The sequence below is a fragment of the Falco biarmicus genome, chromosome 2, assembly GCF_023638135.1.
Source record: "Falco biarmicus isolate bFalBia1 chromosome 2, bFalBia1.pri, whole genome shotgun sequence".
In the NCBI taxonomy this organism is placed as follows: Eukaryota; Metazoa; Chordata; class Aves; order Falconiformes; family Falconidae; genus Falco; species Falco biarmicus.
Genome location: NC_079289.1, coordinates 65,488,678 through 65,504,585, shown reverse-complemented (window position 1 = coordinate 65,504,585; position 15,908 = coordinate 65,488,678). Strand labels below are relative to the sequence as shown.

The window sequence follows — 15,908 nt, the reverse complement described above, 5'->3', positions numbered from 1 at the left end:
CATATAGACTTCAAAAATGGACTGTATTAATGACAGCCATTGCCAATCATCTGCTGATTTCTGGCATCTGTTAGTCTTCTTCAGAAGAACAGTGGAATCTTTATTATAAACACGTACCTAGTGGACAGGTGCATTTGTTATAGTTTTTGAACTTGCAGTAGACAGTCCTTATGTCCAACTCAAATACCCTACAGAGAAACGGGCGGTGAAAACTTGTATATTGTATAATGTGATGAACATAAAGAAATATGAAATTATTATTCCATGGTAATCTGAATAAACTGCAACACTCTGTTCATCCAAGTTCAGTCTTCAGGTAACTTGGTGTGCATTGCAGCCCAAGAATCTGACCATTTTTTCTTGATAACTATTAACACAAATGCTATCCAACATTTGAGCCTATGCTCTAACCTTATTTTTAATCTTAATGGCTGTCCGCAAGGCAAACCAAAGGTTCAAAAGGCGGTGAAGCAGACTGAAACACAGGAGGTTCTGCCTGAACATCAGGATACACTTTTTCACTGTGAGGTTGAACCAGCACTAGCACAAGTTGCCCAGGGAGGTTGTGGAGTCTCCATCTCTGGAGATACTCAGAACCTGTTTAGACAGTGTCCTGGGGAACTGGCTTTCAGTGGCCCTGCTTGCTTGAGCAGTGGGGGGTTGGACAAGTGACCTCCAGAGGCACCTGCCAACACAACCGTTACTGTGATTCAAATCTAAGGCGCCCGCTGCAAACAAAAATGTTGTTCAGTGCTTTATAAGACATCAAAAGGAGTTGCTTTTGCCTGCACTCACATAAATGTTAAAGTTTTTTCAAAGCAGCCTGTCATGAAAGTAAATTTCAGGGTCACACAGAGGAAGTTAAGAAGAGACATGCAGAAGCAGTATAACCCTGACTAAAGTAGATGTTAATCCAATTCTTCTCTCAATTTGAGAAGTCTGACGGGGCTACTAATCTACAAACAGCTTCTCTCCCTACGTGACTCCCTGCCACCGCATATGCCCATCAATTCACAAATAATGTTTCAGAATATTATGAAGAGTCTGAACTGGACGTTGGTGAGCATCGGTCTCGGTAGAACCACTGTATGAAACAGGGGCTGCTGCTTGCTTAATGTGTACCCACTGAGCACTTTTTGCACTGCAAATCTAGTATCACAGACCAAACTTGGTCTGCAGAGGGCTGTTGCTGATCAGGTGCTGGAAATGTTCCTGTCTGGTCCACTTTTCATAAACTTTTCCTTTTGTCTGCACTGAACCAGGTTTCTGCTGAGTTGTAAGCATGTGCTGCCAAAATTGTAGGATTGCAGAAGCCATTGCTAATGATAGTAGTTCTTCCTTTAAAGGCTGCTGGCTGCAGCAGCTGCCAACAGTTCCTGTATCATGCACCCAAAGAACTGGGCAGAATCATTGCTTTGCAGCTATGTCACCCCCACTGTGGGGACACAGCTGGTCAGGCAGGAGAAGCTGCCATGCATGTTCATCAGAAGAGAAGCGTGGGCATCATGCATTCAAGTCATAGGATTTCCTTTTCCAATACATTCCATTTGCTGGTGAGTCCGGAGGACAGCGGGACTGTTTAACTGCCCCAGTGTAGAAGGTCAGTCCCATGGTGAATATACATTCATTCAGGTTTGCTAAGGCTATGGTCAGGTTCAGACATTCTCTGTAGAAGGTGGCATCCATGGCAGACTGGACTGTGATTAAAGTTCACCCAAGGGCAGAAAGGCTGCAGAAGGCCTGTCCCTCCTGAACCCCACTGCTGGAAGGGGTATGTAAACAGAAAGGCGCTTTGACTGGGTGAGCTTTGCAGTCTACAGAACGAGCTTCTGCACTGCTCCTTCTGGTTAAGGTTGTGTGGACACTTAACACATTCATGTTTTTCAAAGATCACTGATCTAGAACACTGGTCTAACAGGTTACTACTACATGATAGCGACTAACTAATTTTTTGCAAGGGCAAGGGTTTTCTTTCATCCTTCCTTTAGCTATCTGTGCAAAGCACTGTCCCTGGGTGTTTTGCAGGTAGATGGGTAGGGTGAATTTGGACAGGTGACTTCCATTCATTGAGCAGTTACAGAATAGTTTGATATTTGTTTCCCCAGTCCTCCCCAAAGTATAGTGACTAATCTCTTGGTGCTTTCCTATGGACAAAATCCATTTGCCAACTATTGGAACTTGGCGTAAAAATCAGTGGCAGACTTTACTCTGTGCTGACCCCATAGGAACATTGTGCTGTCTGTGAACTGGATTACTGGTTTGCTATCCTTACGCTGTTAACACATTGCTATTTCTTTTTTATTCTTATTCTGTGTAACAGAAAAGCCTGAGTTGGACAGCTCTGACAAAAAATTCAGATATAAACCTTTGCTAGCCACAAATCTATAAGCCCTGGTAAATCCTCAGCTGAACTACCAAAAGTAATTGAAAAAGAGTACCTGTCCTTCCTTGAGTACTTTAGTTACTACCTGCTTTCTATTTTCTCCAAAACCAGGGAGAGTAGAATTAACTTTCTTCAAAATGAGCTACTTCGAGCTGTTTCTTTCAGGATGTGCCCTTCAGATACGGGAGTGGTAGCTCACTCCCTTTTGCAATGAAATGAATTCCACTGCACGTGCTCTGCAAAATTCCTGGCACAGCTTGTTTGGCATGTAAGCCCTACGAATTAGCTTCCAGTTTTGCCAGGTGTGAGTATTTCTGATAGTGATTCCCCATTGCTGTTTACGCTTCTTGACTTTTAATGAGAATGAAACACCTGATTGTTCAGTGACTTCAATGTATCGTTCTGTTTTGTTTTGGGGTTTTTATTCCTTACATAAATCAGATTTGCCAAACCAGTGTTCTCCTGATCCTTGTCACAAAGAGGGGACTGTCAAATGTGAAGATCTCAAGGGGGACTTCTATTGTGAATGCAAGCATGGCTGGCAGGGAAAAACATGTGAAAAAGGTAATTGGCTTTCATTATCTTTTATACTTGTAATGGAGATGTGTTGGGTTTTGCTGTATTCTCAAATGGTCACTGATACTGTGCTGCACAATTCAAGTCACAGGATTGAACCACACCACACACACTGCTCATGTTTTTACCCTTCTGTGGCTCAGGTAACTCTTTCACGTCAACATTTTCATATGATTTTAATGGATCTCAGCTTGATCTTGGCAAGGTAATCTAAGAAGTTATGCTCCAACATTTTGTCCCACCCCTCTGAAAGGGGCAGCGGAAGCAGAGTTGTAGTGACTTTTCAAGCAGAACTGCTGCGGCTGCTGCTGTGAACCCTGGTGAAACAGATCACAGACTGCAGAGCCAGAGAAGCTGGCCCATCTTCCTTTCTAACATCCCTCAATGGGAACAGTTACTGCCAGCAGGCAAGTTGGGGTCTGAGTGTGATGATGCACAAACTGATTAAATTCTTCTGTTAAAGCCTCCTTGCTAGTAGGACCTTATTCCATACTGCTTAATCCCACTGTGTATTTCCATCCACCTCTGAAGAGAATATTTAGGCAGAAATGATTTGTGCAAGAAGTTCCAAGCCCCCCAAGTGCTTTATTTATTCTTTTATGAAGTACCAAAGTTATCTTCCCTCCTCTTGTTCTCTGGTTTATGTTTCTTGCTGCTGCCTGCAAGGCTTCCTGTCAGGGCCACTGCTTTTTTGCCTGCCAATATTAAGTAATTGCCAGAAATCGCATTCAGCCAGTCCAGAATTGTGGCAACCAAGACAGCAGGAGATCCAAAGCCCTTCCCTCTGATGTAAATATTGTGGGGAGATTATAGGATCACTCACAAGCAGCTTATTTAAGCATTTGAGACAGTTGAGTGATCAGTGTGCAATCAGCTTTGAGAGCTCAGCAACTGATCGGTCTGAAGCGTATGTCCTCTTTTTCTTATGAAATGCCATGAAATGTGCTGTTCTGCCCATCAGCTAACTCTAGAGTCCCATATACAAATGGGATATAATGAGCAGTAGGGCAGAATGAGGGTGAAATCTGGGCTCTGCTGGATTTAACAGGCTTTGGCTGCCAACTCAGTGAAGCACGGTTTAGCTCATAGTGCTCAGTAGCTGTGAACTTAAAACTTCTTGTGTTCTTATGTGTTCTGTAGTAGTAAGGATATGTAGTTCTTGGTTTATTTAAAGCTTTTATCCTGAACTTACTGGTCATAGTATAATTTTAAAAGTTAGTTATGGTATAAAACACATCGGTTATAATTAGTTGGCTTCTGCAAACAAACTTCTTCACCTCCACAGTGACTAAAGATACTCTTCTGTGTTCTCAGAGCTATGAAGGAGAGACTCAGCAGTTCCTTCTCTGTCTTTTTGGGTTTTATTAAATGAACTTGAGCTAATGTACTTGATGTGTCTGAATTAAGTCTTTGTGCTTTTTGTAATCGTTGTGTTGCAGCTGTAATAGAGTTTCTTGTTTGGTCTTTCTCCTTCCCAATGCCTATCCCACACTCACCCTCCAGATTATTTAGAGGTGAAAAACTGACTGTAACACTTTCTTCTGACATAGATATTGATGAATGCAGAACACAGAATGGTGGCTGTAACCAGCTGTGCCTCAACAAGATAGGCAGCTACCGTTGCTCGTGTTACAGTGGTTACACTCTTAAAGACAGCAAAACATGTGAAGGTAAGCTTTGTGGGCTGCTCACTTTGCTACTTCAGTGGGTGCTTAGTGTCTTGTGACTGTATTTCTGAGAGCTAGGCTGCCCTGAGCTGCCCTGGTCTACTCCCTAGCTCAGCAGAGACTTGCTGGTAGCTCCTGTTAGCTGTGCTCTGCTGGGGCGGTACTGGGTGCTCCAGCCAGAACGGCATGCCTGGGCTTGTCAGCAGTCACACCATGCTGCTCTCCAATATCATAACACAGGCATGATTCTGAGAGGATTTGCGACTTGGGTTATGCTAAATTGGTTTAGCTGATCAGTCCTCATATCCTGACATTGAGAGGAGGAAGGGCTGGCCAGTTGCATCATTAGGAGTCTTTCCAGTCTCACGGTGTCATAGTATATCAGCCATTTGTTTTTCTTTTGTGTGCTTCTTATTTAATTTTTTCCTGAATTTGGGTATGTGTGGCAGCTATTGAATTCAGGTAGATACAGGTGGATGAATTCACTGCAACTGAATATTAATAGCTGTAGAAAGGCCCTAGTGAAGGTCGGTAGCTATTTTACGTAGCAGCTGAGAACAGAAAGCAGGGATCTGGCGTACTTGATTGAAACTGCAGAATGAATTTACATAACCCAAACTTAAGCAACTGAGATTTTAAAAGTGTTAAGAAACTTCAGGCTGAGACACAGACTTATTAATGATCACAAGTGGCTCTTAAAGTTTTGAGTATCTCATGAAAAAACAGGTAAGTCTGTGTATGCAACTCTTACAGATGGATGTGAGGACATACTTCTAAACAGTTTGTGTACCTGATCTGAACAACATATTAATGCTACCAGCAAAAAAACAGTGACATTTTATTTCTGTGTCATTTCCACTGTAAAAAAGTCATGGCTGTATAGATTACATGGGCTTTCTAATGGGAACAGCTGCTTAGAAGAGCCAGCATCACTTTTGAATTGTCCTCTGGTGCCAGTTGACATGGACAGGTAGACGGCAAGTAGGCTTGCAATTATGTTTGATTCTGTATTTATGTATATTTGTGTAATACCCTAGTACTCTCTATTAGAGCACTGTGAACATAGCTTGTAAGCATTCTGTAGCTTCAGCTTGTGACCCTCCTGATTGCTGAGGTTACTGTCAACTGTGGTTAATGCCACCTGACATTTATCATTGCATTTCAATTTTCTTTCACATTTATTCCTGTCATCATGTTCACACACTAAAAAGTTAGGTTTTGTCTGTTCATTTGTAGGCTACATAGCATACTACATAGACTACCATCGACCAGTTTACCCATACGTGGGAAAATCACAAGGTGTAACATGTAATCATAGTTTTAACATGTACTAGAAAGCAAAAGTAAATATCGCACTCTCAGTATACTGCAAATGTTTTGTCAACACCAGGATTTTCCTGGTTATTAGTTAACTTTTAAAAACCCACTTGATTGTTTTTATGGACCTCCAGTTCCAGTCCATTGCCTGCCTTCATGGTGAAACCCCACGACATCTCTCAGACATGACTTCTGCTCTGTGACAAATTGGGCAGCTTCAGTTTCCCTTTGCCACTACAGATCAACAGATTTAGATCTTAATTTCGTGAATGCATGAAAAATTATTGTTAGCCTGGCTGAGGAAGGAGGACAAAAATCTATGATGTCTACAGGCTGAGTGTTCCTTCTGTGTTTTGGTAAAATTCATACTGCTGTTCCTCAGTTCCTGCTTGCTGCTTTTTTAACCCAGAGTTTTAGCCCCCTGAATGAAGCAGGGCTTTTTGGTTTTGTGGGAGTTTTTTTGTTTTACAGTTTTTCTCCTGGCTCACTTTGCATTGTTTTTTCCAGTAGTGGTTAATGGCTTAAAGAAAGAAAGACAAACTGGTTTTGAAAGCCTGAAGTCACTTATAGCTAGCTAACCTTGGAAGCAGATTCTTAAAGATACTGTTTTTCAGTTACCAAAGTAATGTAGGGATCTCTTGACCCTGAGCCCACTCCAGTATGTGAACAGTGTAGTGATTATACTCCTCTGAAGTTGTGTTGTTTAATTGCTTGTTTTACAGACATAGATGAGTGCACAGCATCAGCAGACATCTGTGGAGAAGCTCATTGTAAAAATTTAATAAGCTCATACGAATGTATTTGTGGTGCAGGCTACAAGTACGATGACACGAGAAAGACTTGTCAGGGTAAGCTCATGAAATAACATCATGTTAGCATTTATTACATGATTTAAAGCTATAAACAACCAGAAATTTAATTTCAGGCTTCGGTAAAAGCTTCTGTAATCTTGCTTGCACTGTGGACTTCTGTTCCCTTTTCCTGGTCGTGGGTTTGGAGTTTGCAGTCATCTTCGAGTTCATTGAGTTTGCACTCATCTTTGATGACTTGAATCAAGCTGCACGAGCCAGAGTACTGAGGTTTCTTGAATTTATGACAAGTGTAAGATCTGGTGGAAGCTCAGAAGCATCTGTGCATGTTGCTGTCTCTCTTTGTAGGACAAGAAAAGTTACAGAGCACTAGCTGTTGTTCTTTCAAAACCTGTCTTGTGATATTACTCTGAACTAGGAGCTTAATATGCATTGGAACCATGCACAGTTCTGCTGGCTACACTGCCTGCAAGCTTTCTCAACGGAGTAAGTTTTGAAAGTATTCCAAAACTAGCATTGTTCCCTGCCTTTTGTCTAAGTTAATATAATGACTTGAACTGCACGCCAATCAGCCCTACCGGGCTCTAAGTGTTTATGTCTGCCTGAAGAGATCCCTGTGGGCCATTGCCGTTTGTTTTCCTGCATTCATTTGTGAAGCGGATAAAAAACAAGCCAAAGGGAAAAAAAAAAAAAAAAAAAAAAAAAAGAAAATAATGAATGAGAAACTGAGCTTTTACTTGTCTGTTGAGGATCCACCTGCTGAGTAGCAATGATGAAGCAAGCAGTCCCTGAGTTGAACGTGAGTTGAAGGAGCCAGAGCCAGTCAGCACAGGCGTAGCAGAAGGGGCCTGAAGGGAGCAAGTCTTGTCTAGAAGTTAAAGCACAGAGCTCTGCACCAGCAGACCAGGAGTTGAGCTCTGCTTCCAGCCTTCCCACTGACTTGCTGTGTACCTTTGGGCAGCTGGAATCTCTGAAAATAGATTTGTGCAGATGCTAATTCTAACTCTTCCCTCCCGTAAAGATGTGGCGTAGGGTAAGTACTGGCTACAGAGCACTTGGGCATGCTCAAATGAAAGGTGCTACAAAACAGCACTGATACGGGTTTTTTCCCCCAAGTGATTCATGTTTAAACAAACTCAGTTGCTGTTTTCTCCCCTCTTCTTTGTGTAGATATAAATGAATGTGAAGAAAAGCTCTGTGAACAGACCTGTGTCAACTCGCCAGGGAGTTATACTTGTCATTGCGATGGCAGAGGGGGAGTAAAACTTTCCCGGGACATGAATACGTGTGAGGTATGTTAGTCTTCCTTGCCATAACTGCAGAACAGACCTTTATTTTACATTGCAGTTAAGAATAACCGGTGAAGCTCTGGACCAAAGCCACTTGAGTTGAGTGACCAGCATGAGGGAATCATATTAGCAAAGTCACATAAGCTGGGAACAGTAGCTCTCTTGAAAAGAAAATTTCTCCTTAAAGGCTCTCTTCTTGGGCTCCTCCTGTCCCCATTCCAAAAAGAATATACCAGTGATAGCCCTGCCAGCCCTCTGGCAGAGCTGTCTCATTTGGCTACGAGTTACCTCTGGCTGCACAAGCTTTTCTGAGTTAGACTCACGAGTTACCTCTGGCTGCACAAGCTTTTCTGAGTTAGACCCAGTGGGATGGTGCAAAGGTCTCAGGGTGTATGGTTTAAGTTACAGACTGACACTTGCACTTGACGCTTTTATCCTCCAGGCATTTGAGGTTGATGGGCTTCAGTGGCACGGGCTGCTTCTGCAGAAACCAACCAACAGCAAGTTCTTAGCACATCTTTTGTTGCAGGCATAATACTGCAGCAGAAAACCTGTATCTTATGAGTATGATTTCATTCTGCAATAGGAAAACATTCCCCCAAGGCAGATAGGAAGGAGGAGGGAAGGAAAGAGGAAATGTTCTCAGTACCAAAACAACTGTATTTTGAGAGTATGGACATTAAAGTGCCCTAACCTACTGTGTGTACAGCAACTGAATGAGAAAAGGAGGCATACTCTCTGATTCTCTTTCTTCTGTGTGAGAATAACCACTCAAAAATGTGTTTTGATTATAGGACATAATACCATGTGTGCCTTTTGCTGTTGGAAAAAGTATTAAATCCTTGTACCTGGGGAGGATGTTCAGTGGCACTCCTGTTATCAGGCTGCGCTTCAAAAGGAAACAGCTGACAAGGTGAGGACAATTTAGAATGAGAGTCGAATGCACTGTCTGGCTTTAATGCATGCAATGGAGTTAAGTCATTACAATAACAATTAGTCCTATGATCATCATTATTTGTTTGAATTATGGAGTCCTGTAAGGTGAAACGTTATCCAAACCAGTAATTGAGAGAGGCAGCCTTGACCGCAGGGCTCCTAGGATAGTTGCTGAAGTGCAGTAATGTATTCTAGGTGCTATTTTAAAACCCGTCTTCACAGCTTAAGTCTTTCAGGAGTGCATTAAAAGCTAGTATGTTTTAACAGAGCTTTGTAACTGCTAGAATTGATGGTATCTGTATGGAAAGTACTCTGTGGTTTTTGAACTCTGCATAACTAATTTATTTCTTGGCACCTGTGCGGTCAGACTTGTGGCTGAGTTCGACTTTAGAACCTTTGATCCTGAAGGTATCCTTTTCTTTGCTGGAGGCCATCAAGACAGCACATGGGTAGTCTTGGCTTTGCGCAAAGGACGGCTAGAGCTGCAGCTGAAATACAATGGAATAGGCCGCGTGACCAGCAGTGGACCACTTATCAACCACGGCATGTGGCAAACGGTGAGTCCAGACGATGGCTGACGTCTTACCGGTAGTTCCTTGGCTTGTTCCTGACGGGCTCTGTCACGTGCAGCTAGACTTTGTGCATTCTTGAGAAGATGCTTTTCTATCCGTCTATCCAATCAATGCATGCCAGTACATTATACATTTGAAGGAGAGAAGGAAAAATATTCTAACAAATTGCATTATACTTCATATCCATTGTACACTAGACTGCATCGCTAATTTGCACAACCAGAGCAGAGACAGTGCCTTTGAGATGCAGCAGTGCTAAGCTGACTTCACGTCAGTTCGAGAAGATGGCCCCTGGGTGAGGGCTGAAAGGGCACAAGGGGGAAGGAACTCTGTAGCTGCTCTTTTAAGGATGTTTCTAAGGGTATTTGGCGTATGGGGTGTGTGTGTTGTTGCTTTTATTTATTCATTTGTTTGTTTGTTTAGTCACAGGGTTTAAATTTTCTGAGCCCTTGACAAATCTCTTATGCTACAGTATCCTTTTTTAAAAGTCTTCAGGCTTTTTGCTATATACAGTAGACCATTTCCCTTGTAAAGATACTGGGGTCTATTAGAACCTCTGTGCTTACTAACCTCTTCGTTAACATAATCCCAGCAATCTCCCCGGATGATGCACTGCATCTTGGAGCTTCTAAGGATTCATGCTCTTGACACTCTCACAGAACATCTCCTGGTGACTCTGGAAGCATCATGGGTGTTACTATTTGTGACAGGATCATGAAAAGCATCCTGTAGTATGATCTACAGTAGATTAGCAGTTTGTATGTGCCTTCTCACTTCTGCCTTTTCCTCTCCTTTCATTTTTTATTACTTAATTACATCTTTCGACTTTTAAGTTGACGTGTCTCTTGGAGAGTGGGTGAGAAGTTCTCTGCTAACTTGCACATGAGACAGATGCTAGTATCTATGAATAATTTTCTGATTTAAGTTTTGAGTATAAAAAATATCAGAACTATACATTAAAGAAAAAAGCAAGGTGGGAAAAAAATTGTTGCTATTGAATAAATAAAGAAGCCCTTGAGTGCATTCAGTGTCAACTACTGACATTTGGTAATGTTTCCAGTGGATGAGGTGATGTTTAAGTCAGTTGCTTTGCTGTCAGTGAAACAATTTTAGATTCCAAATGGAGAGCGGTAGAGGTTTAGCAAAGCTGTAGATAAAATGTATGACATGCTGTGTATCTTTACAGGTAGGAGTAGCCTCAAGCCAGTTCTTACTAAATGTGTTGTAAGATTTGTTCTGCTAATTTGAAATATGGCAATTGTAGTTGCCTGCGCAGAGAAGATGGTGACAGAAGATGTAAAGCAGAGCTGATGCCACTGGGGTGGCTTGGGAATCACAAAAAACAGCCATTACCATGCTAAACTGTTTAACATGGGAGCATAACATACTTGCTAAGTGCAAACTTCATTATGAAGTAATTACAAACTTTCCCATGTTAGTTTTGGGGGAGACAGCTAAAATGTATTTTCTTTGTTCAAGTAATACAAAAATGCTCAAACACGTGGGAGTTATGGGGTAAACAAAGGCTGTGCTTGCTTTCTGCAGGGAGAGAAGGCAGTGTGATAAAAGTAAGTATCATTTCTAGGCAAGAAGTACTGGTCTCTGGCCAGCCATCAGTGTCAGGGCTCTTACCCCCAGGTACCATCATAAACATGAAATTGCTTGGCTGACTTGCTGCAGCAGTGCACTCTTTGCACATTTTTTGAGAGTGTATAAATCCTCTGGAAACCTTTCCCCAAGACTTTTTGGGACAGTGCAGACCAAGCTGTGGGTGCAGTGCAGGTGGACAGGACCCATGCCAAAGGAGGAGCAGAGGTGGCCCTGCAGCCACCAGTGCTGCCTTGCACATGGGCTGAGCAGGGCCTGGCAGCTGCCAAAGATAGAGTATGGGATCAGGTGGGAGAGAGCACCATGCGGTGTTGGCAGAGGAGTGCTTGCCTGGAGCAAATCAATGGCCATAGCTTTGTTGACAATCTCCCAAAGTGAAACTGTTAATGCTGTGTGTGATACTGGCCAACGGCAGAAGGATTTACCCGCAGATGAGTGGCTGCAGGAAGAAGGAGCCTTTAGTCTCTTGAATTTATGGTTGACTCGCCTCTAAGTCTTGGAATGCTGCTTGCATTGCTGGAGTGCTGTTGATTTCTCCTTTCTCTGCTCTGTTTTCTTATCCCTTGCCTCCACCCTATTGGCACTTCGTTCTCTTCTGCTTAACATCCAGTGTCACCCCTGTCTCTGAATAGCATTTAATCTGTATGGCTGAGCAATACAACTCTTAAATCGGTTCCTCCATTTTATCCCCTCTTTCATTTCTCCTTTTTCCTCTGTCCAGCATGGTTTTTAATTAGAAAATCCCATTGAGGAGGGGTTATTCATTTTTATCTGTCTCTTTTTATAAGACATGTAGCCACATTTCAAGTATGGGCTTGTGTGTACTTTCCAGCTTCACCTTCTGTGAAACAGAACCCCAACAACCTTTAGAGGTCACAGTCCAGACTCAAATGCAGTTTGGGAGCTTTAGTCTGAGTCTGAACTTCAATATACACAGGATCAAGCCCTTAGTTTTGGTTAAACCTAGACCAGTGGAGTTTGGATACATGGGAGAGCTTTATAGGGGTTGTGAGAAAATAGTAATTTTACTATTTAACTTTCAGCAGAGGAAAAAACAATGGCTATTTAAAACAAAAACATGAGAAAGAGCACCAGTAGTGTATATCTTTTGGTCTCTTGAGCAAAAGTTGCATACTTTTATGGAAATATGAAGGCATTTTCAATATTTCTACCTGGTTGTTTTCTCTGATCTTGATCCCTCTTAATCTGTTTTTAAAAGATCATTCCCAGCATTGAAAACACAAACAAGCAATCCTCAGGAAGAACTTCTAATGTAGTTATTTGTGTGTAATACAGCTGGATGAAGTGGCATGTATGAACTGATGGTAGCAGAGAATGCACTTGCTTTCTGTTTGTTTTGCATTTCCAAAAAAAGTCATCATTTTGTCTTATTTTCGATGTTTAGTTTAGTACCACTCTGAGGACAGTATGGTTAGCAAAAATAATAACCTACCTGCACCGTTAAATGTCAGAACTGAAGGTTAAGCAATCACAAGCAGATTCATGTTTGGCTTTAACCCTGCGGCTGCTTCTACACCCATCCCTTTTCAGAGCTGTCCACTTGCTTTTCAGCAAAGAGGGGACAGGCTAGCTGTGTGCTATGAGTTATCCAGGGCGTGAATCCAAAACACAAAGCTGACTACCCTTATGGCTAACCATATGGGAGCCCTTCGCTAGGAGAACTCCCCATGTGAATGTCCCTAGGCATGCTGTGGCAGTCAGCAGCTAGCTTCTCCTTGCAACAAAAGGAGGGAATTAGAGCAGCCTGCTGGCCACCAAAATGTTTCCCCTTGTGGTTTGTAGGTGATGGTCGTGCACCAGCAGTTAAGTTTTGAATATGAGGAACCCAAGCTGAAAGTGCCAGAGGGCAATGTGAAGCAGGGAGAATGTAACTTCCTAAACTGGAATTTGTTGAGTTTCCACAGGGATTAACCCCGTCTCCTATGGAAGTTTCCACTGCTTTGCGTTTGTTGATATTAATGATCAGAAGCAGCTAAGAACTCAGACTATTTTCTTTTACATTTCTATGTTTTTACTTTCTATACAATCTAATAAAATTTTAGAAGGCCTTGAATTTGGGTGGCCCTGCAAATTGCAGGATTTCTTCACAGGAGAAGCACAGTATAGACATTGCTGCAGCTGGCTTTTCCCCATTCCTGTTTGCTCCATCGCTGCCCATGATCTGTGCTAGGAGCAGGGAGATGGCCTGTGCCAGTTCCCTCTGGCACTCCACACCCCAGTGCCTTAGGGCAGTGGTGAACGTGACACCAAGCAGAGGTGTCCGAGAGTGAGTTTTTAGCTAGATAGCCAGTGTAGCTAAGGCAGTTGGGCTGTGGCTACCAGGACCTGTGGGCTTATGCTCCCACCCACTGAGTGGACTTCACAGCCTGCCGATGCCCAAAAAAGCCTGTTTGAAACTGGCTTGTGTGTCTCCATGGAATGCAGTCAGGAGGTGTAGATGCCACTTTAAACAAGCAGGTCAAGCCAAGTTAAGACAAATAAATTCATGTCCCATAGGATACAGCACAGAGCAACACACTAGGTGTAAATAGTGTTTTAGCAATATAAACCAGGCGGTACTGGTATCTGCAGGAGAAGAAAAAAATTTGATAGTCGGTGAATAATCTTTTCTACTATCAAATCCACTTAATCTTCACTTTTGAAGACTGCAATCCAAAGGGAGTGTCCAGGTATAAACATGCTCAACCCTATCATCCTTTATGCTACAGCACTGAGCGAGATCTCAGCATAGCTGATGGAAACAATTTTAGGACAGCTATTCTTGAAATGCCAAGGGAAAGATGCTCATGACCTGGGCTATTAGCAGGGAGAAGGAAGCATAAGTCTAAACAGCCACTGAAATAGATTTTTGCTTCTATACGTATAGCAGCTCACTGATGAAGACACATCTGGGTGTTCCAGGGAAGCTTTATGGATGAAAAGTGGGTGGGTGGGGTATCTGTCATAGAGTGGGAAAGAGTGCTATGCTGAATATTATGAAATAGTGGAGGTACGCTCCTTTCCTCTATAGGGGAAGAAAGGGGTTGTGTTCTGCTACTGCCACAGAATGCCCCGCTGGTAGCAGGACCCAGGTCCCAAGGCAGCAGAATCCTTATTGCTGTTCAGCAGCCTTCTGCGTGTCAGCTTTGTGCTTTGCCTTCTCCTCTCCCTCTGCAGAGCTAGCTGCTTTATAGTGCTTCTCTGTGCAGCCTGGTCACAATTAAAATGATAGGGTTTTTTGAAATTTCAGTGGCAATAGAATCTTCCTAAGATGCTAAGGGCTACTAGGAAGTATCTCTTCATAGACATGGAGGTAAAACGTGCAGACCTTTTGAGAGGAAAAAAACCCAAAACAATTACACATTTTTTATTACACTCTCAAAAATCACATCTATTGTTCTTTTTCCAGGGGTTAGTATTCAAGGACTGTGGCTGGAAAGCTCCTGCATTATCTTTCACTGGTCCAACAAAAGACATCTGTTTCCAGCTTTTCCTTTAACATGCAGTTGTAATAGGAAGTTTCTCATTAGTAACAATATTGCATTTATATTTTGCGTAGAGCAACCTGCAAGTGTCATGTAGTTAATCCACTTGTATTTTTGTGTAGCTATTTTGAAGTACCTGGGCTGTCTTCACTGTTAGGGTAACCTAACGGGTTGCTTTCTAGAGTAAAGATTTAAATATCAAGGTGGAATGTAACTTAAAAATTAGACAAAGAGGCTTGAGGACAAAAAATATTTCTCCGTCTTGGGGATTTCACTGGTGGTGTCTGTCCTTTAGTTGAGGCTTCAGGTAAGTTCTTTTTATACTGAATTATTCTATTTGCAATTTTACTTTTTCAGATCTCTGTTGAAGAACTCGAAAGAAGTTTGGTTATAAAGGTCAACAGGGATGCAGTTATGAAAATAGCTGTCTCAGGGGATCTGTTTACTCTAGACAAAGGACTGTATCAGCTGAATTTGACAGTAGGAGGCATTCCTTTCAAAACAAAGGACCTTATTCTACCGGTAAGCACTATGGATCGCTCATGTTACTTTGCATGCCTGAAAGGCTTGATTTCATGTTCTCTTGGGGTAGTGTAACTCCTTCCTGAGAGCAGTTCAGCCTGCCCTGAAACAGGTGAAATAATCACCTTCTAGATATGGCTTTCTCTTTATTAACTATAGAGGGAGCCTAAGCCAGCAGCAAAGGTGAGACTCCTGATTTTTTGATTGTTAAGTTTGGGTGAGATGTAACCCATCCTTAGCCTGCAGAATTAGGACACAGCAAAACTGGAGCCCATGACAAAATTAATGGTGGTCATGCTGGCTTGGAGACCATGTGTGGCTCTGGGGAGTCAGTGGACACCCTGCTGTGTGAGGTACCACTGGGCCCATGAGGTTGGGAACCATTGGGGGCACATTTTGTGTTGTGACCAAAGTTTGTGCTACACGTATATTGTATCACAGTTTTGCTGCTTGGGTTTGCTGTTTCAGTTTAGTAAGACACAAGTAAAAACAGAAGCTTATTTTTCTGTTTCCTCCTAATACAAGTAGATAGGGCATATGAATAAAAGCTGAGGCACTCTTTGCATGAGATGATTGGGTGGTTGCTGTGTTTCTGAAATAGCTGCTGCTCAGGCCGTTTTGAATGTCCACCACACACAGAGTTGGCACCTTGAAACCCAAATTGGCATCTCTTTATTTCTAAATGAGGTGACAAGCTTGCGGCTCTGTGACTGGGAGCGCAGCAGCTGAGGAAGGCTCCTGTTC

At 42.5% G+C, this 15,908-nt stretch overlaps 1 protein-coding gene across 1 annotated transcript in view; it reads left to right on the top strand.

Annotated features, from left to right (window-relative positions):
• GAS6 (growth arrest specific 6) overlaps window positions 1-15,908 on the top strand; it is a 41,419-nt gene that overhangs the window by 17,913 nt on the left and 7,598 nt on the right. The window contains exons 5-11 of the mRNA XM_056328968.1: window positions 2,825-2,947; window positions 4,510-4,629; window positions 6,666-6,791; window positions 7,923-8,044; window positions 8,836-8,954; window positions 9,345-9,534; window positions 15,000-15,164. Coding sequence (XP_056184943.1) covers window positions 2,825-2,947; window positions 4,510-4,629; window positions 6,666-6,791; window positions 7,923-8,044; window positions 8,836-8,954; window positions 9,345-9,534; window positions 15,000-15,164 — 965 coding nt within the window. The remainder of the gene's footprint in view (window positions 1-2,824; window positions 2,948-4,509; window positions 4,630-6,665; window positions 6,792-7,922; window positions 8,045-8,835; window positions 8,955-9,344; window positions 9,535-14,999; window positions 15,165-15,908) is intronic.